General features: G+C 54.4%; 1 protein-coding gene across 2 annotated transcripts in view; it reads left to right on the top strand.

The window, feature by feature from the left end:
• Positions 1-222: 222 nt before the first annotated feature.
• OTUD7B (OTU deubiquitinase 7B) overlaps positions 223-19,981 on the top strand; it is a 36,527-nt gene continuing 16,768 nt past the window's right edge. The window contains exons 1-3 of one of the 2 annotated variants that reach the window (XM_085209584.1): positions 223-382; positions 15,191-15,339; positions 19,190-19,360. In XM_085209584.1, coding sequence (XP_085065710.1) covers positions 15,267-15,339; positions 19,190-19,360 — 244 coding nt within the window. In that variant the 5' untranslated portion in view covers positions 223-382; positions 15,191-15,266. Of the gene's footprint in view, positions 383-11,751; positions 14,802-15,190; positions 15,340-19,189; positions 19,361-19,981 lie in introns of those variants that run through there. The other variant, XM_085209585.1, reaches the window with a different exon arrangement.

The raw sequence follows: 19,981 nt of genomic DNA on the forward strand, positions 1-19,981 counted from the left end.
CGGACCCCACCCAGGTTTACAGGTCCCGCACAGCAACGCAGAGCCCACGAAGGCCCCGCACACAGGGGCCACAGACCCCCTACGCGCCCACGGCTCCACGCGCGCAGCACAACTCCAGCACCCACCCGTTCGGCCCCGTCCCCGCCCAATCCTGCTCCGCGCATGCGCCGTGCGGGCGGGGCGGGGCCGCGTCGCGCCGCCATTGGTCCGGCGCCCCGCGTGCTCCCCCGAAAGCGTTCCGGGCGGGAACGGGGGCGGCGCGGCGTTCCGGGCGGGCGGCGGCGGCACCGCGCTCCCTTCCCCTTCCCCCCCGTCCCCTCCCCTCCCGCCCCTCCGGGAGCGCGGCCTCGGCGGCGGCACAGCGCCACGGAGCCGCTCGCAGGTAAACCCCGGCGCCGCGCTCGGGAAAGTTTTCTTCGCGGCCGGGCCGGGCTCGGCGGAGCGGCCTCGGGGCCGCCGTTGGGTCGGGGGGCCGTGGGGGGTCATCCCGGGCGGGGCCCGGCGCCGGAGCCGCTCCCCCCGGAGCCGTTAGCGACGCTTCGGGCGTAGGGACCCGGCGCGCCGTCGCCGATCCCCGGCGGCTGGGGGCGGCCCCGCAGAGCCGGGACGGAGCGTCGGTGGGCGCGGGCGGTGCCGCGCCCGTCCCGTAGAACGGCGCTCTGTTGCTTTCCGCCGCTCTCGGCCGCGCGGCCTCGTCGCTCCCTGGATCCTGGAAACCCGCGCGGCTCCGCGGTTCCGCCGTTTCCTGCGGCCGCTGCCGGCGTTGGGCTCCGCCGGGCCCGAAGGACGGGAGAGTGGAAATAAATGGCCGTGAGCTCGGGAGGAGAACCGCCTCCTGCCCGGTCACCGCAGGGCGCCGGTCGGCGAGGTTGAGTCCCGGCGCCCGCAGGGATCCCGCGGTGACGGACGGGCGGGAACCGGGGCTGCCGTCAGCGTGGGCACGGATGGCACGGCGCGACAACCTGGCTCGGGTTTTTCAGCCTCGAATCGCAGGGCGGTTTGTTAATAACGGTGCTGTCGTCAGCTTCGGGCACGGAGCTGGAAAAGTCCAAACGTGGTGGCTGGAGTTGTTTGCGCCGGGCTGCTGACAGTGCTGGATTTCTTCTGTCCGAGCACAGCGTGTGTTCCCAGCTCTCAGCGTGGCTGAGCTCGGTGCTGTCGGAGCTGGTGCTGCTGATTTGGGCTCCTGGAGCGCTGGGCTGTGGGCTCCTGGAGCGCTGGGCTGTGGGCTCCTGGAGCGCTGGGCTGTGGGCTCCTGGAGCGCTGGGCTGTGGGCTCCTGGAGCGCTGGGCTGTGGGCTCCTGGAGCGCTGGGCTGTGGGCTCCTGGAGCGCTGGGCTCCCAGCACTGGGTTTCCGTCGTCCTGTGCCTCACACAGTGTTTGGCCCCCGCTGACCTCAGGAGAGCAGCATGCCGTAGTGTGAAATGCTGATAGCACAGCTGCTTGGGATTTCATGCTTCTTAAGGAAAAGCTGTTAAAGCCCAGTGCCTCACAGCACTGATTGTAAAGGCAAACTTCACAGGATCATAGAACGGCCTGGGTTGAAAAGGACCTCAAAGATCATCTAATTTCAACCCCCCTGCCACAAGCACCAGAGCCACGTCCAGCCTGGCCTTGGGGCAATAGTTGCGGCATGACAAAGCTGCTGTTCCAAAGGAGTGTGAGGACAGCAGTTGAGGTGGTGACATGAGACGTGGTCTGAAGTTGTGCGTGGTGTGGGCCGCCAGAAGTGATGCTTAATGTGTTTTATCTGCACGGCTTTTTCCTGCTGAAAAAGGAAGCTGACAGTGGGAGCATTGAGAGGAGATGGTGCAGGAGCCGATGGCCTTTATTCTGCTGCATTTGGCAGCTGAGAAACTTCCCAAAGCTGCTGGTCCCATATCTGCTGCTCAGTGCTTCGCAGTGACGGCGCGATGTGACGTTGCCCAGCGTGGGCAGGGAGCGTCCCTCCAACAAGTGCCTCGGCTCTGACCGTGCTGCAGACTGCAAACCCCTCTTTTCAGGTGTCTGATACTGACACGGAGGCTCAATGGGGGAGGAAGCAGCTGTGCCTGCTGTGCAGGGGTTCTGCCTGCCTGCAGCCCCTGGGAGCAAAGCGCTCGGCCCTGCGGAGCCTGGCTCTGGGCTGGAAATAGTTACGGCCTGATTTCAGCAGGTGCGTTCGTCTCAGGCTGAGTTTCCACGTGTTTGTTTTAGGTACGTGCCTCGTGTTTGGCTACTGCAGGAAGGGAGCTCTGATGGGTCATCCTGCAGCTCGTGGGAGTGTTGGTGCTGAGCAGCTCTGTGTTGGGGCACTGCTGTGGGCACTTGTGTGTGAGCCCTTGCTTTGCTTTGAGGGCTGTTTGGAAATAGAAAGGCTGGGGTTGGAATTTAACCTGGAAAGTACAAACCCCCTTAAAAGAGGAATGGATGCAGAGCAATGCTGCGGAGGTAACGGATCCGCTCCGTCCACGTTGGAAGCTGACGTCCGTGTGGCTTTGAGGCTCCGTCCCCCTGCTGCACCTCGGTGTTCTGCAGCTCAAGCTTTAGAATCATCTGGACGTTGAAATTAGTACAGCTGTATTTAGAGCAAAGGAACGCAGGTGATTGTAACCCATGAAAATAGGGTAAAGCTCTCTCCTAAGAGAAGCTAAGCATATGAAAACAGTTGTAACAAAGGTTTGTAAAGTGTGACTCCTGCTTAACTGCTGCTGTCCTCATGCTCTGAATTTCTTCAGCAACAGCATTTTTATTTTTTTATTTTTATTTTATTTTTAAGAAAGCTTTTTCCCTCTGTCAGAGGACAGCGTGCTGTCGTGGAGCAGCACAGATTGTGCCAGAGATCCGCAGTCCTGCGGAGGCTTCCAAGGCTTCACGACCCAGGAAATCTGGGTTCAGACACGGCTGTGCCGAGCAGAAAGCGCAGTGCTGCACCCACCCGACCTCAGCCTGCCCCTCACATCACAAGAACAAACATCTGTGTTAGTTCTGCCTCGCTTTCCATCTCGCTTGCTTGGAGCACAGCCATGTGAGTAGCTTATTTTGCTGGTAGCTATTCTGATAAGGCTTAGCGAGTAAAGAGCAGGGCTTGGTCAGCACAGGTGTGGGCTGCTTAAGACACTGAAGTCCTGCCTGGCTTGCCTTGGGTTGCATCACGAGCCTTTCCCGTGGGCAGGGCTTGCACCCAGGCTGCAGAGGGCACGGGGCAGGGCAAGGCGAGCAGCCTGCATTGTGCTCTGCGTCAGAGCTGAGCGCTGCTCCATGCAGCTTGGGGCAGATTTTTGTTTTAGAGGTCCCAAAGCTCAGACCTGGGTTTGCTGCCTTGCTGCAGCCGTGGGGAACTTCTGCAGGAGCTTTGTAAAGCAGGGCAGGAACGGGGGGGTGGTTCCTCGCTGGCAGCAGAGCAGCGGGCGTCTGGGTCTGGGCCCTGAGTCCTTTACCAGCATCACTAGGCCTGGAGTGCATTTCGTAGTGTGGTTATCCAGTCATATTTACGAGCAAAAGCTTGAGATGGCTTTGGTGGATGCCTCAGGTGTGTGGTGATGGCTTTGTTTTACACGCGCTGCTTTTAAAGGAGACAAACCCTTCCAACCCCTATGATTCTGTGAATTAGCACTCAGCATGCTGGCTTTCACCCAGAGGAACCAAAGTACTTTGGAGGAGAAAATTAAAACCCCTTAAAGTTACCATCTCGAATCCCACGGTCCATCTTCCCTGCGCTGTGAGTTGAATCCATTTCCAGTGGAGTGTTTATTTGGTTAAGCGTGCTTGATTTTTATTATCTCTTTTTCCCCCCATTATGTTCTGAAACAGACAAGTGACGAAGCAGAGGTATGCTTAATTATTTTCCCTTGTTTCCTTTTCATTTCTTCCTGTGGTCTCTCTTAATTTGCCTGGTCTGGTTGGGGCAGGGAGTGGTCACACAGTCCCTGCATCTGCCATGGGGGAGCAGATGCATCCCCCTCCCCGCTCAGCATCTGGGAGTCGTGCTGACTCAAAAAGCCAAACCAGAGCTGCTGTTGCATCCTGCATGGAGAACGCAGGGAGCTGCAGGCTGCTTTGCTTCGGTGCCTTTTCTCTGACGCTCACCTTGTTTTACGTGAGCTTTCGGTGGGAAACGTTTTACCTTTGGTACTTTTGGAGGCACTGCAGACTCCTTAGAGCTGTAAGCACTGGTGCGTGTGCCAGGTCCGTGTGCTCACTGCGATGTCAGCCCGGGAGTAGCCTCACACAGGGAAAGTGAACAGATGGGTGTCTGGCCCTTCAGCCTTCACACAGATGATCAGACCCCTAATTTTCCTCGCTGCCTGTCGCAGCCTGGTTTTGGAAGGATTCGGGTAGAGGCAGACATGGTCACGTTTTTGCACGTGTTGTTTCCCTGCCTGGAAGAGCAAAGGTCTGAGCCAGCAGTAGATGCAGCCGTCCTGGCTGTGGGTTGGGATGCATGGCTTTCACTCTCTGTTTCTATGGGTGTGGTGACTGAGCGAGAAATGCTGTTTGTGGATCGAGCTTATTATAGTTCCAACTGCGTGTGACTCACGGCGTAATCGCACCATTGCATCGCTGCCCTGGAAGCAGGGCTCCGCTCCGGCCCTGCGTGCGGTGGGCAGAGCACAGCACCGCCTTGCTGAGAAGCAGAAGAGCCTGCAGGTGAGGTGCTGGAGTCTGGAGTGTCACGCAGAGTGCCGTGCAAGGTTTTGCTGCTGCTGTCCCCTGCGTTAAAACAACGGGCTACAGAAAGCCATCGTGTGGATCTGCTGCTGCTTCCCAAGGGCCCCAGGGTGGTTCTGCTCTGCTCGGCCCTTTCTCTCTCTGTACTCATTTCCCTCCTCGTTAGGGAGCACGCATCGCCTCGAAGGCTCCCTGCTGTCGGGGTGCAGCAGGGCGTCGTGATGTCAGCGTGCCCCAACCTTAAGCAAACAGAGTTCAGAAACTAGGCTGGGGAACACCCACCCAACCCGAATTCGGTTTAAAATCAAAACATGTGCACTGCAAAGGGAGCATTCAAATGCACTTGATGCTGAGAGTCCTCTTCGGTTGTTGCTGTCTCTTATGATGTTGATTTAAAAGCCCGAGTTCCAAAGCGAAAGGCAAAGTGAAGTACATTTGCTTTTGACGCAAAAGGAAACGTTTTCCTTGGGCTGGAACTGTGAAGTTTCCTATTATAGTTTTGGTTACTGTGTCCTGCCTGGAGCGAGCAGGAAATGCTCGAGTCCCAATGGAAGACACCTGTTTCTTGCTTTGCTTTGAGTTTGTACCCACACGTAGGGACCTGCGAGTGCCTGGTGTGGTGCTGGAGCTCTGGGTTGGGTTCTGTGCACTGCTGGGCTGTGGGTTTGTCGGTGTGTGAGCCCATCTCTGGCACTGCTGCGTTTCATTTCTTTCTCCATTCCGTTTGCTTTTGTGCTGGAAGCGAAGATTTCACGCCACGCCGCCGGTCTGCGTAGGGTTGGCCTTCGGAAAGCTTATTGCATAGGCAAGCTGAATTAGGAAGGCTCCCAAATGCTTGTGGTTCAGAAGGTTTTAGCAGCACGCCGTTGTGAGTTTGCTCCCCGTGCTTTCCTCTCGTGTTTGCACATAAGCGATAAAGCAGCTGGCACGCGCTGAGCGGCGTGATTCGGTGCCAAGCAGAGCCACGGGAAGCAGAGGGAGCTCCTGGAAGCGGAGCGGCGTTGCGTCACGGCGAGGTGACGAGGAGAATTAATCTGTGTTCGGGCTGTGGGTATGAAGTCTGAGTTTGTTTGCAAAAAAATAGAGAGGTTTTCTCATGCAGGAGTCATCTGTGATGTGAGCTCAGACCGAGGGCTCGCTGCCTTCCCAGCAGAGGAGCGCACTTGTGAAGTATGACGGCGTGTTCAGGCACGACAGCAAAACAGGGGAGGTTTTCCAGCAGTGAACTCAGCCGTCCTTTCTGAGCAGGACAGCAAAAAGCAGTGAATCAGGCTGAAAGCATTCCGTGCAGCACCTCTGGGTTGGGTGCCGGAGCTCGGAGCTCTGTCCCCAAATGCCCACGTGCAGCAGAAGGCTGCTGCCAGCTCACCGACCCTCTTCTCTTGTTTTTGCTGATTTAAGCAGCACTCGGTGCCTTTGGCATTTTAGAAACATCTGATGATGAGGGGCTAATTTATGAGGAACGTTTTAGCATTGTTTGGAGTCTACCTTACTGAAGGCAAATACAAGGAGAACTGCATTACACCTTGGGTTGTTTGTTGATGTAAATCTTCAATTAAAAAAAAGAAAAGCCCGAAATGGTTGAAATTGGGTTAATACGCTTTAAAACATGCTCTTCAGAGGTGTGTTTGACTAACCGTGCCGTGTTGAAACCCAGCCCCTTCAGGAGCTCCGAGCACACAGGAGTTTGGTGCCGGCGCTGCTTGCAGCTCTGGGCAGCAGCTCGGCCCGCGGCTGCTTTGCTCCAGTGCCAGAGGTCCCTATTTCTGAACGCCTTCCTGGAAAGCAGCTGGTGCGAGCGCTCCTCCCCTGCTTCAGGCAGGGTCAGTGGTGGCTGTTCAACGGAGCACTGGGACGGGCTGCACAGGGGGTTGTGGGGTCTCCTTCTCTGCAGATATTTGAGTCTCGCCTGGACGCCTACCTGTGCGACCTGGTGTGGGGAACTGCTTTGGCAGGGGGTTGGTCCCGATGATCTCTGGAGGTCCCTTCCAACCCCTACAATTCTGTGATTCTGTGTGATTCTGGGAACTGGGGTTCGGTGAGCAGCCCGAGCTCTGATCCCTGCGGTGAGGGGGTGCTCAGCCCTGAGCGGAGGACGTTGTGACTTCTGGCAGCGGTGACAGCTGACAGCCGCCACCGACCAGTGGTTCAGAGGAGCTCCAGACACACCTTACTGATGCGCTGGGTTTATTGCCTCGTAAACCCCCGCCTTATTTCACCGCTACCAGGAGAAATGACTGCGGACGGTGCTAGATGTGCGCGTTTCAACCCGAGCTGATCCAGCTGTGGACGGCTCTTATAAGCTGTGATAGCAGAAGCCATAGAGGCTCGTGGTGGGGCGGGCAGCCGTAGCAGCGCGGCGTCGTTAGGCTGCTATTAGATTGAAGCAGCGTGCTCTTTTGCAGGTGAATATGTGAAATCCCAACCAGAATCTTTCCTCTGTGCACGAGGTGGGTGCACTGTGGCTGTTTCTTGGGTTTCTTCCCACCGAGGTGCGCAGGCTCCCACGTGCTGGCAGTGGGGCCGGGGAGGCATCCATAGCTGACTGAGCACTGCTGAGACCCAGGCTGTGAGTTCTCCCCGTGCCTCGTAACAGCGAGCCTTCGTTAGGCTGTTGATGGCTTTTTAGAAGCATTGTGTGTGACATCCCTGTGGGGTAGGCATTTCTTGCTTTTCCTAACAAAGTCATTTCTGTCCATGGGAGATGTGTTGGAAGCTGGAGATACCCCTGTGTGAAGTGTGACCTCCTGCCAGGCTGCTCAAAAATACGTGAAATCCTGGAGGTTTGGCTGTAGCAACGTTGTCCTGTGCCCGCATTTGTGTCCAGCAGCAGCGCGGCATGGTGACGCTGTAGGAGCATCATCCTCAAAAACGGTGAGCCTTTAGGACAGCTTCCCTCCAAGTGAAGGATTCAGGCACACTCTGGGGCGTCACTGGTCTGTCTTTGGATGCTGTCATCTCACAGAGCTGCAGCACCTCTCCTATGAGGAAGGGCTGAGGGAACTGGGCTTGTTTAGCTTGAAGGCTGCGGGGAGAGCTCATGGTGGCCTTCCAGTACTTGAAGGGAGCGGATAAACAGGAGGGGAACGGCTGTTTGTGAGGGTGGGAAGTGATGGGACAAGGGGAATGGAGTTAAAGTGAGCCAGGGAGGTTTAGGTTGGATGTTAGGAGAAGTTTTCCACCCAGAGGTGGGGAGGCACTGGAACAGGTTGCCCAAGGAGGCTGTGGATCCCCATCCCTGCAGGCATTCGAGGCCAGGCTGGATGTGGCTCTGGGCAGCCTGGGCTGCTGGTTGGTGACCTGCACACAGCACAGGGTTGGAACTGGTGGGCATCGTGGTCCTTTCCAACCCAGGTCATCCTATGAGTCAATGATTCTATGGGTCCCTATGGTGCCCCATGGATCCTTATGGGACCCTATGGATCCTTATGACACCCTGTGGGTCCTTATGGCAGCCTGGTCTGCTGGTTGGTGACCTGCACACAGCAGGGGTTGGAACTGATGGACGTTGTGCTTGTTTTCAACCCAGGCCATTCTATGAGTCAGTGATTCTATGGGTCCTTATGGCACCCCATAGATCCTTATGGCACCCCATGGATTCTCAGGGCAGCCTGGTCTGGTGGTTGGCGACCTGCACACAGCAGGGGGTTGGAACTGATGGACGTTGTGCTCGTTTTCAACCCAGGCCATTCGATGATTCTATGATTCTTTCGTGGCAGAAGTTCAGCATTTCTGGTTCCATCTCTGGGTGCTGTGCTGGAGGTGGGAGTAGCAACCTGAGCAGGTTGGCTGGAGTTCCTCTTGCAAATGTGCTGTTCCTAAAGAAAAAGGAGGATGGGAAGCTGAGGGGACGTGTGCCACGTGGGGTCCGTGTGAGCTGCACAGAGCTGTTAGCTGAGTTCTTATCTTTATGGCCTTTGCAGGGAGACCGGGGAGGTATGAATGGAGTGCGAAGGCTACAGGCGTTTGGAATGGGGGGAGGTTGGCTGTCTGAAGCACCGATTCCAGTTTTATCTGGCGAATTCTGGAGAGAACTGCGTAACCCTGAGGTCTGAGAGTTGCCAGCAATCACTTTGAACGTAGGTTTTTTAATTAGGAAGCACGAGGAGCGCACAGCCTGATGCCAGCTCCGGTTTCACATAGCTCAGGGCTTGCATCACGGCAGAAGAGGCGTTGAACTTGAGGAATTCGGAACAGACGAGGACATTGTGGTCTCTAAATGAGGAGTCGCACACAGCTTAAAGAGGGTATCAACACCACTGGTGGGGGAGTGGGGCTCTGTCTGCATGTGCCTCGTGGATGTTTCCTGCTGAGCTGCCAAAGCTGCTGCTGCTGCAGGGGTGAGGTTTGGTTTCTTCTGGAGCTTTTTGGACCCTTCTGCCTCCTGGGACTCGGCCTTCTGCTTGTTGTTAAACATCAGCTTTGTTGTGTGAGGCTTTGCTTTGGTCCTGTGCGCGCTCCCCTGGGGTTTCCTTCCCCAAAACTGGGGCTGGGGAGTCACTTGTTTGTCAGCAGAGGCAGGGGGCATCATCCCAGCTGGGTGCTCTGGGCTTGTTGTGGTGTGGAATGCCGACGGAAGAGCCACAAAAGCACGGTGAGGGTGTGTGATCAGGGGTGGCTGAGATGAAAGCCCTCCGTGGATTCAATGCTCCACGGTTTTTCTGGTGGAGGGCAGCTTCTTAGCAGGCTGCTGTAAGGTGAATAATCCTCACGTCGGGTGTTGCATCCAGGTGCTCAGCCTCCCACCAACTCGGAGGTTTGCGGCGTGATTTGTGGAGATGGAAGCACGGAAGACAAAATGTAAAGGAAATTAAGTGTGAAGGAAAAGTGAAGGTGGCTCTGCAGCCTGCTGGATAGGAGCCCGTTTGCGTAGCTTTGAGAATGGTGTTAGAGCGCAGGGAAACAGAGCTTTCAAATAAAAAACCAACGCGGACTTGAGTAGCAAATTCGTCACTTTGAGGTTGCTGTGTTTGGGCACGGGATCACGGGGGACAGCTGGGGTCTGTGTCAGCGCGGACGTAAGAGCAGCGATGTGACGGTGACCTCTTGTCTCTGGTGCTCTAATACCCGTGATCTTATCATTAAAGGATAAGGAGATGACAGCATCGCGGAATGCCTCCGAGGGGAAGCAAGCTGGAAAGCAGCAGCAAAGGCAGTTGAGATAGCAGCTAGGAACCTGAGACAGAGGGCAGAAGAGTTCTGAAGTCACAGAATCACAGAATTGTAGGGGTTGGAAGGGACCTCCAGAGATCATCGAGACCAACCCCCTGCCAAAGCAGTTCCCTACACAGGTCGCACAGGTAGGCGAGACCTGAATATCTGCAGAGAAGGAGACCCCACAACCCCCTGTGCAGCCCGTTCCAGTGCTCCGTCACCTCACCTACAGAAGTTCTTACGCACATTGGTGCAGAACTTCCTGTGCTGCAGCTGATGGCCGTTTCCCCTCGTCCTGTCTCCACGCACCACTGAAAAGAGCCTGGCCTCACCGCTATGGCCGCCACACCTCAGATATTTATAAACCTGGATCAGGTCCCCTCTCAGTCGTCTTTTCTCAAGGCTGAACAGACCCGGTTCACTCAGCCTTTCTCCATAGGGGAGATGCTCCAGGCCCTTCACCATCTTTGTGGCCCTCCGCTGGACTCTTCCCAAGAGATCCCTGTCTTTTTTGTACCGGGGAGCCCAGAACTGCACACAGTACTCCAGATGAGGCCTCACCAGGGCAGAGCAGAGGGGGAGGATCACCTCCCTCGACCTGCTGGCCACGCTCTTCTTAATGCACCCCAGAATGCCATTGGCCTTTTTGGCCACGAGGGCACACTGCTGGCTCACGGCCGACCTGTCGTCCACCAGGACGCCCAGGTCCCTCTCTGCAGAGCTCCTCTCCAGCAGCTCATCCCCCAGCCTGTATTGGTGCATGCAATTATTCCTCCCTAGGTGTAAGACCCTACACTTGCTTTTGTTGAACCCAGTCAGCTGGGTTGGTGCCGTACAAGTGCATGCTTCCACAGTTCAAGGTAGAGCTGAATGCGAGGAGAGGAAATAAAAGCGCCGCATCCTTGCGGCTCCTGTTTGTGTGCAGGGATTGCCCTGTTTCACGGTGCAACTTCTGCCCATGAAGTGGGGCTACAGGTGGGCAGACACCCTGCTGCACTGTCCGGATGGGTGCTGTGTGATCCTGCGCTGCTGCTTTGCTCCCTGTGCTCCCAACAGTTGCGGGAGGTTTGACTGCCTGGGTGCAGCAGCAACGTGCAGTCGTACACTGCGCAGCAGTGCTCCTATTCAAATATCAATCTTCTCACGGATTTCACTGTGAATGAGGCACTTTGCTTTCCCAGTGATCGGTTCCAGTCCTTTATGCAAATGGTCCAGGAAGGATCCGAAGCCTCGTTGGTGTGAGGCCAGCCCTGAATGCGGGTCCCACATGGCAGAGCCTTTGCATCCCCATCTCTGGGGGTGGTGCCACCACGGCCGTTTTGCAAAGAAGTGGAGTTCCGTGAAGTTCCGAGAAGCTCAGCGAGTTGAGGTGACGCTTACCTGGCTGTTTTTTCTTGGACAAATTGTTGTAAATGTGGATATCTGCCGCTTCCCAGCGTGCTGCCAAGATAGGGCAGGTAGGTAGCCTGTGGGCTGTGTGTAATAGGCCAAGCTTTGCTCCCGGAAAGCTGTTTGCAAAGCAATCACCCCAAGGTGCTGCACGACTGGCAGCTGTGATTGCTTTATCCCAGCTCCGGTCCTGCCCTGTTTGGGCTGCAGGGTGATGTCAGTGCCAAAAGCAGTGAGAAAGTCTCCTGCTTGTAGCCAAAAAGTGATTTGAAGGAGATGATAGGGCCTTATCACAACAGGAGGATTGTTGGGAAGCGTTCCTGCCTGGTATTTAAACTTGATGGCCGACTTGAAATTATAAAAAACCCGTTTTAATTTGGAGTCCATAGCAAAGCCTCACTGCGCCTGGTCTGTGCCAGCCAGCCAGCAGCTCTCTGAGCGCGGGGCTCCACGCTTTCTCCCCTCAGATGAAGATTTGTATTGGTTTGAAGAGCTTGGAGATGCATCCTCTCCGCTCTTTTTTTTTTTTTTTTTTTTTTTTTTTTCAGCATGTCTGAAAATGCAATTAAGGAAAACATGCCAGCTTTCCAAAATCTTATATTAGTGGCTCTCTGCTCTGCAGCCCAGTGATGAAATTAAATGAGGAAGAGCTGTTTAGGATGGGTGAGATTTGGCAATGTCTCAGGAAAGCGTAGAGGTGAGGGACTGGGAGGAAAACAGTGAATTTGGTAACGGTGGTTTCTTCCCACGTACACTTTGTCAGCACTTCTGAGCTCAGAGAGACCTTATTCCATTCCTGAAAGGGGTGAGGAGGGGACCTTAGAGGGGTGCAGACCTGCAGACCCCTCCCCTGGCCCTCTCCAACCCTTTCCTCACCTGCCGCAGGGCAGCGCCTGCCAAATTCCTCCCTTCCCTCCCGTAGCGTGCAGGGAATCGTTCTAATTTGAGTCTCTGCAAATTAAGGCAATTTGGTTTTGGCTCTTCACCAGTGGAAATGGGGAAATTTGGAAGCTCTCCTTCCGCGGGAGCGCTGTGGATAGCAGTGGGAGGTGGGATGCTCCGAGTTCAGCTGTTGCTTTGCACATAACGTTAAGCAGTGAGAACTTGGGGTGCACGCAGCGGTGCTTTTGGTGGCATTTTTGTCTGGAATGGCTTAAAATGTAAGTATTTTGAAAACAGCATTCCCTTGGTACGTGCTGATTATAAGGTGTCTGTGGGATAGCGTACAGAAACGAGCTCTGTAACACCCTGTGGCATGCTTTTCCGCAGTGTTTCAAACCTGTCACAGAGCTGTGTGTTAAAACTGTGATACACCACGTGCAAACGTATCTCAAGAACCTGTAAGAGGTGGAGTGTGCCTTGGGTGGGGGATTCCAGTCCCTCCTGCTCCAGCAGTATTTGTATTTCACGTATTGGATTGTGGAGGGTTTTCCTTGCTCCATCCTTTGCACAGCCAGGATGGGCTGCGTGCTGCTCGTGTTGGCTGGAAGAGCTCCTCAGACGTGCCTTCACCCACCTTTGGGGAGTTTGCCCACGTGCAGATGTAGTTCTGATGGGGAAATGAGCGATTTCCAAAATGTTTGTGCCGTTCTGGTTGTGTGCCAGAGGGAAAGCGGTGCCTGGGGGGCTGGGGGTGATGTCTGTGCGTTGGGCCAGAGGAGAGCTGGGATTCTGAGGGGAGATTAAAGCATGAGTGCTCAGGCTTAATTTGCGTAATTCCCACCTGTGTGTCCTGCAAAGCGTTGCAGAGATCATATAGAAAAGCTCACTTAGGGATTCTCTCCAGCACTGGAAGCTGTCTGTTTTAACGCAGGGTCATAAATGCCTCTGTGTGCACTCCTGGGGGGATTTTGGTGTGCTGACACCTGAAACACTTTGGTTTTTGTGGGGCAGCCTCCTGTGATTCTGTAACACTTGCGGTTGCAGATCTCTTTGGATTTCATTTCCTACCTGGTGCAGTGGGAGGGATGAGCACAGTGAATTTCCCACCCTCATAGCAGGCTTTGAAGCTGCAGGAAGAGGAAGAGGAGGAACAAAAGGCAGCACACAGCACTGTGCTCCCTGTGCAGCCACATCTCTGCAGGGCTGCTCCTGCCCAGTGCCAGGGCGATGCCAAAAGCTTGCAGAAGCTCGCTGTAAAGAAAGCAATCGCTAACAGTCAGCACAGGGGGAGAGGGTGCTTCTTTGGATGAACCCTCGCCGTAAATCTCTGGCAGTTCATTACTGTGTCATTGGACCTGGAGTTTTCCATCTGTGTTTTGCCTTGCGGTGCCGAGATGCCGACATATTTGTGCATGAGGGAGTTTGCTGAGGAGCTGCAAATGCCACGAGTCAGCAGGCGTGGGCTGTGCCGCTGCTCTTTTCTTCTGCCTTCCGAAAGGCCCCTTGCTTCTAAGTGCTGAACCCACCAGAAGGAAGTTACCTTTTCCTCCGGTGATGCTGAATTTTCACTGAGAAACCCCACTCGCTGCTCCCGTGGTTCTCCCCGGTGGTTGGGGGATCCTCTCCATCACTGGTACTGCAGAGCTCTGTGCCAGAATGGCTTTAGGATTGCCTTCGGGTGACAACAGCCCCGAGATTGCTCCGGTGTTAAATACCACGCAGGAGCTTTTCTGTGCATGTGTGTAGTTAATAAGAATATGATTAGAGAGCGTGGAAGATATTTAACGGTATTTAACCAACAAAGCCAGGAAATTCCAGATTACAGCTTGCGTGTTTCACTTGTTGTGCCTGGGGTTTGTGTTGTGAGGGAGTTTTGCCCACCTTTAGGAATAGTCCAGTAAAGAGTTGTTTTTAAGGCGCTCGGAAAGTGGCTGAGATTCTTCATCTTCCCTGTAATGCTGAAATTTCCTCTCCTTCTCTCCACGCGGTGACAGCTCTGCCTACCCACCTTACACACTTTTTCCCCTCTTATTCACGTGCCAATTTTCAGCTTAGGAGGAATTTTCCAGCAGGTTGTGTTAGCTGAGGGTTGGGTTTTTTTTTTTCTTTTATAACCTTTTATAACCAAAGGCCGCAGAACCTTTGCTGGGTCCAAGCTGCTGTGGAGCTGCTCTCTGTTTCTGCCCTGAGGAATGCAGTAAATCAGGATTTGAATGCACAGCAAGAGCACACACCTACGTGTGGCTTTCTAAATCTTCGGACCTGTTAAAACGGAAAAGTTTTACATAATGCATCTTTGCACTGGTCAGTTTTGTTCCCTTCTGGGAAGCCCAGCTGTTGGAGGGGTTTGCGGTGTGTTGGCTTTGGAGATCTTTTTGTGAAGACTTGGGTGATTTTTAGGGGCAGGAAGATCTCACGGAATACAGCCGGGGCTGCCAAGCTGGTTTGCGTTTCCCTCAAACTGAATCACACCATTGCTGCCTTTGCAAGGTGGAGCTGAAGGGCTCTTCAAGTTGCACAGAGTGAAGAAGGCTTTAGCAAAGGGCATTGGTGCTGGTTAAAGTCAAGTGCAGGGAGCTTCCTCTTCCTGGAGAGCTGCGGTGGTGCCGTTCTGTTCCTTTGAAAGGAGTTTATTTGCCTGAAAAGGTTTTTTGTTTCTTTTTGCATAGGCAACGTCTCCTGATTACAGCGTTTTGCTCAGGGAAGGGCTGCAGCGCTCTGTGCAGGTGGGCAAGAGAGAGGAGCTTTCTGTTTTCTGCTACCGAGCAAACTCATTTCTTCTCCTAGCTCTTTGCCTGTGATTTTGCAAGGAGGAGCTGCCCTGAGATGCTTTGAGATGAGAACTTTCACCCTGAAGCTGCTGAGCCTTTGGTACACCTGGACCTGCAGCATCGCTCCGGCTGGCTGTGGGGGCAGCGGAGCTCCTGGCTTTACTCACAGTTATTGATCCATTAATCAGCAGTCCTAGAGCACAATTAGCTGCGTGCGGAAGGCTTTCCCCCCTCAGGGGGCACCTGCCATCGGATAGTTCCCAGCCAGCCCCGAGCTGCCTCTCCAGGCTAATTATTTTGTAGTCTGTAATGCGAGTCACACGTGTTGTTGGTCTCATTTCTAGATTGAGGCCGAGGTGCTGATCCGGGCGCTGCCGACCCCAGCTGCCAGGAGGAATCCATGAGCAGACAACCTTGGATATGGACATCGTCCTGTCGGATTTTGTTCGCTCGACAGGGGCAGAGCCAGGACTGGCCAGAGACCTGCTCGAAGGTACGTACGGCTGGGGATGGGACCTGGGAGGAGGCTGGTGTGGTCTGAGTGTGGAAAGGGCTCGCAGGAAGGGTGGGGAGGACCTGTGAGGATGGAAGTTGGTGTCCAGCTGGTGTCATCAACAGTGCTGCTGGTGAAATTCTGCCCTGGTTTCTTGTTACACGGCCGTCAGGTAATGAATTTCAAATGTTTGGAAGGAGAACGCATTGAACAGGAGCACAGCACTGCTTCATTCAGCTTCTGTTCCTGCGTGTTGTTCGCTGCCAGCAGTGGTAGTAAAACTTTGGGGTTTTTCTTGTCAGCAGCACTATCGCTGCTAGCGAGTGCTCTGAAGGCTGCCTGCGTTTTCAAAGCAGTAAGGGGTAATTATACAGGCAAAGCTGCACTTTTACTGGTATATCTCGTTCTGCTTGTGAAGGTGGTGTGATTATACCAGTATAAATTGCTGTTTTGCTGGTATCTGGCCATCCATGCTGCGTGCTGCTGAGCCGGTGACCTCTCCTGGCTGCGGCCCTTGCAGGGTGACTTGCGCAGAAGTGCACCCAGGGCTCATCGTGGGGCACTTGCTGTCAGCAGGGTCAGTCTGTCACCGAGCGCTCAGGAACTGAAGCCTCAAAATGCTGCATCATCTGTATGCAGCCTCAACACGCACCATGCTGGCAGCTCTCCAGCACTCTGCCTGCTTAAAAGTGTATTTGTTTGCCTTAAAACATAGCACAATATTGACATTTTCTCAAAAACTGCTTAAGATGGGCAACTCGCTCCTTAGTGACTGTGTTTAGTTTCAAGGCTGTAGATAATTGGTTTTTCACCTTCTGCTTGTAGCTATAGGCAGAGGCAAGGAGAGGCCGCCAGGTCTGAATTTTTGGGCTGTAAGCTTTCTTGCAAGCGGTGCCTTTAGGTTTGTGTTGGCAAGAGGATGGTGACTAAATGTTGGCCTGTGCTAAATGCTGGAGGACAGAAACATTGCATTTGAAGCAGAGGAAGCTGTATTTGGCAGTTTGTCCATGCTTAACCGAAATGCAATTACATGATTCAAGACCATGCTTGCTGTGATACTTGAGCTGTACCATCACCCTCTCAACCTTGGAATAAAGGTAATGGTGCAAGTTTGGCTTTGCTTCAGAAGGAGCCTTGGTTCCTCCTTCTTCCAGAGGCTCAAGTGAGACAATTGGACACCCAGCAGGCATGACTGTGAGGTGGGGAAGGGTCTGAGGGCAGGGCATGTGGAGAGCAGCTCGTGGCCCGCAGGCCCCCTCCGTCATGGCGGCCCGCAGGCCCCCTCCGTCATGGCGGCCTGCAGGCCCCCTCCGTCATGGCGGCCCGCAGGCCCCCTCCGTCATGGCGGCCCGCAGGCCCCCTCCGTCATGGCGGCCCGCCGGCCCCCTCCGTCATGGCGGCCCGCAGGCCCCCTCCGTCATGGCGGCCCGCAGGCCCCCTCCGTCATGGCGGCCCGCAGGCCCCCTCCGTCATGGCGGCCCGCAGGCCCCCTCCGTCATGGCGGCCCGCAGGCCCCCTCCGTCATGGCGGCCCGCAGGCCCCCTCCGTCATGGCGGCCCGCAGGCCCCCTCCGTCATGGCGGCCCGCAGGCCCCCTCCGTCATGGCGGCCCGCAGGCCCCCTCCGTCATGGCGGCCCGCAGGCCCCCTCCGTCATGGCGGCCCGCAGGCCCCCTCCGTCATGGCGGCCCGCAGGCCCCCTCCGTCATGGCGGCCCGCAGGCCCCCTCCGTCATGGCGGCCCGCAGGCCCCCTCCGTCATGGCGGCCCGCAGGCCCCCTCCGTCATGGCGGCCCGCAGGCCCCCTCCGTCATGGCGGCCCGCAGGCCCCCTCCGTCATGGCGGCCCGCAGGCCCCCTCCGTCATGGCGGCCCGCAGGCCCCCTCCGTCATGGCGGCCCGCAGGCCCCCTCCGTCATGGCGGCCCATGGCCCTCTTCACTGTGACATCCTGCGGCCCTCTTGCTCGCAGCACTCATGGTATCTCACAGCCCACTGATGGTGAAGAGCTGCCTGAGCAGAAGTCTGGAGGGCTGTGGGTTTTGTGGTGCGTTGATGCTCTGGTTTTAGGTTTCTTGGTTTCACGTCGGGATTCTAATGCTGTCTTTCAAAACCAGTATTTATGTTTGTGACAGAAAAGGTTAATGCAGGTATTCCTCCAATTTTTGCGTCTCTCGCTTTGGCACATGAGTTGATTTATTTTGACAACAGCAGTTTTACCTCGTTTTCATAACACGTTGCCAAGTCGCTGTGTTTTTTCCCACAGCCTTTGTGGAGCTGACATCTCCACAAGCGGAAACAGGGGAAGGCAGAGACTTTTCCATCATTTACATATAGACCCTCCAAAGGGTTTTCATTTCTGAAGCAGCAGCTGGTAAATACAGCTGTGCTGGGTCAGTATTAGAGCATCCTCCTGTTGCTTTTGCATTGAAGCAGGTAATGATGAGCCAGCAGCTCTAATTTTAATCAGGTGGATCATTCTCATTCTTCGATACTGATTTGTTGGCTCATTTAAGGAACGAAACAGGAAAAAAACCTCAAAAGGTAAACCTTAAAATAACTTTCCGCTTGGAGTCAGTCATTAAACACTGCAAATTACATCTCTCAGAAGAATCTGAATACTTAAAAAGCATATTTCCGTTTGGGAACTAGACATAATGCTTCTTGTACTATCCGTGAGCTATCATATAAACCAATTGGCAGTTTATATATCTTTCCTGTAGTGGAGTTACTATATATAAAGTTGGCTTTCTTTCTACAGTGTCTGCTAACTTGCTAATTTAAGAGCTTAGACTAACAGTGTTCATAAAAATCACAATTCTCTCTAATGTAAGCCATATGGTAGACTCTTTTTTTTTGCTATATATTAAAGCCTGTGGAAGACAGTGGCTTCTGAAAGGTCAATTTATTGCATACTGGAGGACTTCAGTGTATTAACATATACTCTTTCAGCTTGCTGGGTCGTGTTAGCAGGAAGGGGAATTGCTTTAAGGATTCCCCCAACTCTAAGTTAAATCTGTTTTGATGAATAATTTATCTGGCTGGTAATGGCTGCAGCCTGCTGGAAAGTGACGGAGCTGCTGCCTAGGCTGGCTGGCGTTTTCCTTGCTTTTATATTTTGGGTGTCAGCTCAGAAAGAGTCGAGTCCCTTAAAAACCATGCTCAGAACCTGAAAAAAGTTGTGTTAGAAACCATCAGCTTTTAAAGTCCCGCTTCGCTGTTCGTGTTTTCCGGTGGAGTGTTATCCTGCAGTAATGTGAGGGATGAGAGCTGCAGGCTGCTAAACTTTGTCAGCGAAGGAGTGGTGTATGCATCACAATGGATTAGCTTCATCTTGGGGAGGCTTAGAAAACAAAGCTCTGGCTCTGACCTGAAGCACTTGGCTTGCCTACATGCTGGTGGACGTAACACAGCCTGACCTTCCATTTCCCTTTCCTAAGGGCAAAATGCTGTTTGTTTGTCTTCACTCCCATGCTCTGTGTTCAGCGTGTGTGCTGGTATGGTGACCCTGCCCTTCGTTTTACAGTCAGAAATGTCGTTCTGGCAAAACTCGTGGTTTTGGGAGCTTTGGGGAGGTCGTGCAGCAAGCAGGAGCAGCAGCTCCCTCTAAGCCCTGTGCCTGTCTACTGCATGCAGGGAACGTGTGAGCCACCTGCGTGACCACGAGCAGTAAGCCTGATGTGTTGGGCACTTCTTTTCATGGTAACGTTTCTTCAAATCCAAATCCTGGGCAGGAACATAGCTCCGAATGCCATGGGTAGATAGCCTAGTGTTGCTTTCCAGGCGGGTGTCGTAGGTGCTGACTTGGCATTTCTCCCGCGTGATGGTGACCACTTTCGATGCCTTCTAATCCAGGTAAAAACTGGGATCTGAGTGCAGCACTGAGTGACTTCGAGCAGCTGCGGCAGGTGCACGCAGGGAATTTGCCACACTCCTTCAACGAGGGACGCAGCTACAAACCCCCGGAGAAGGAGGCAGCCCGGCCCGGGCGACCACCGCTGCAGCGGCAGGATGACATTGTGCAGGGTAAGAGCCATCAGAAAGCCACGTGGAGCAATCACAGAATCATAGAATTACAGAATCACAGAATTGTAGGGGTTGGAAGGGACCTCTAGAGATCATCGAGACCAACCCCCAATTGCTCAGGTTGGAAAAAGATCATAAAAACACCTTAAAGATCATCAAGTCCAACCGCAGCCTAACCATCCTACCCTAACTAACGACCCTCTGCTAAATCGTGTCCCTGAGCACCACATCCAAACGGTTGTTAAAACACATCCAGGGGTGGTGACTCAACCACCTCCTGGGGAGCCTGTTCCAGTGCTTAACAACCCTTTCTGTATAGAAGTCTTTCCTGATGTCCAATCTAAACTTACCCTGGTGCAAATCGAGGCCATTCCCCCTCGTCCTGTCACCAGTGAGAAGAGACAGCCCCGCTGTGCTGCAGTCACCCACCTTTCACGGATGGGCAGAGAGCAGTGAGGTCTCCCCTCAGCCTCCTCTTCCCCTGACCAAACAGCCCCGGCTCCTTCAGTCTCTCCCCACAGCCCACATTCTCCAAGCTCTTCCCCAGCCTCGCTGCCCTTCTCTGGCCCTGCTGCAGCCCCTCCACGTCCATCCTGCACCGAGGTGCCCAAACCTGAACAC

The sequence above is a fragment of the Meleagris gallopavo genome, chromosome 27, assembly GCF_905368555.1.
Source record: "Meleagris gallopavo chromosome 27, MGAL_WU_HG_1.1, whole genome shotgun sequence".
Classification (NCBI taxonomy): Eukaryota; Metazoa; Chordata; class Aves; order Galliformes; family Phasianidae; genus Meleagris; species Meleagris gallopavo.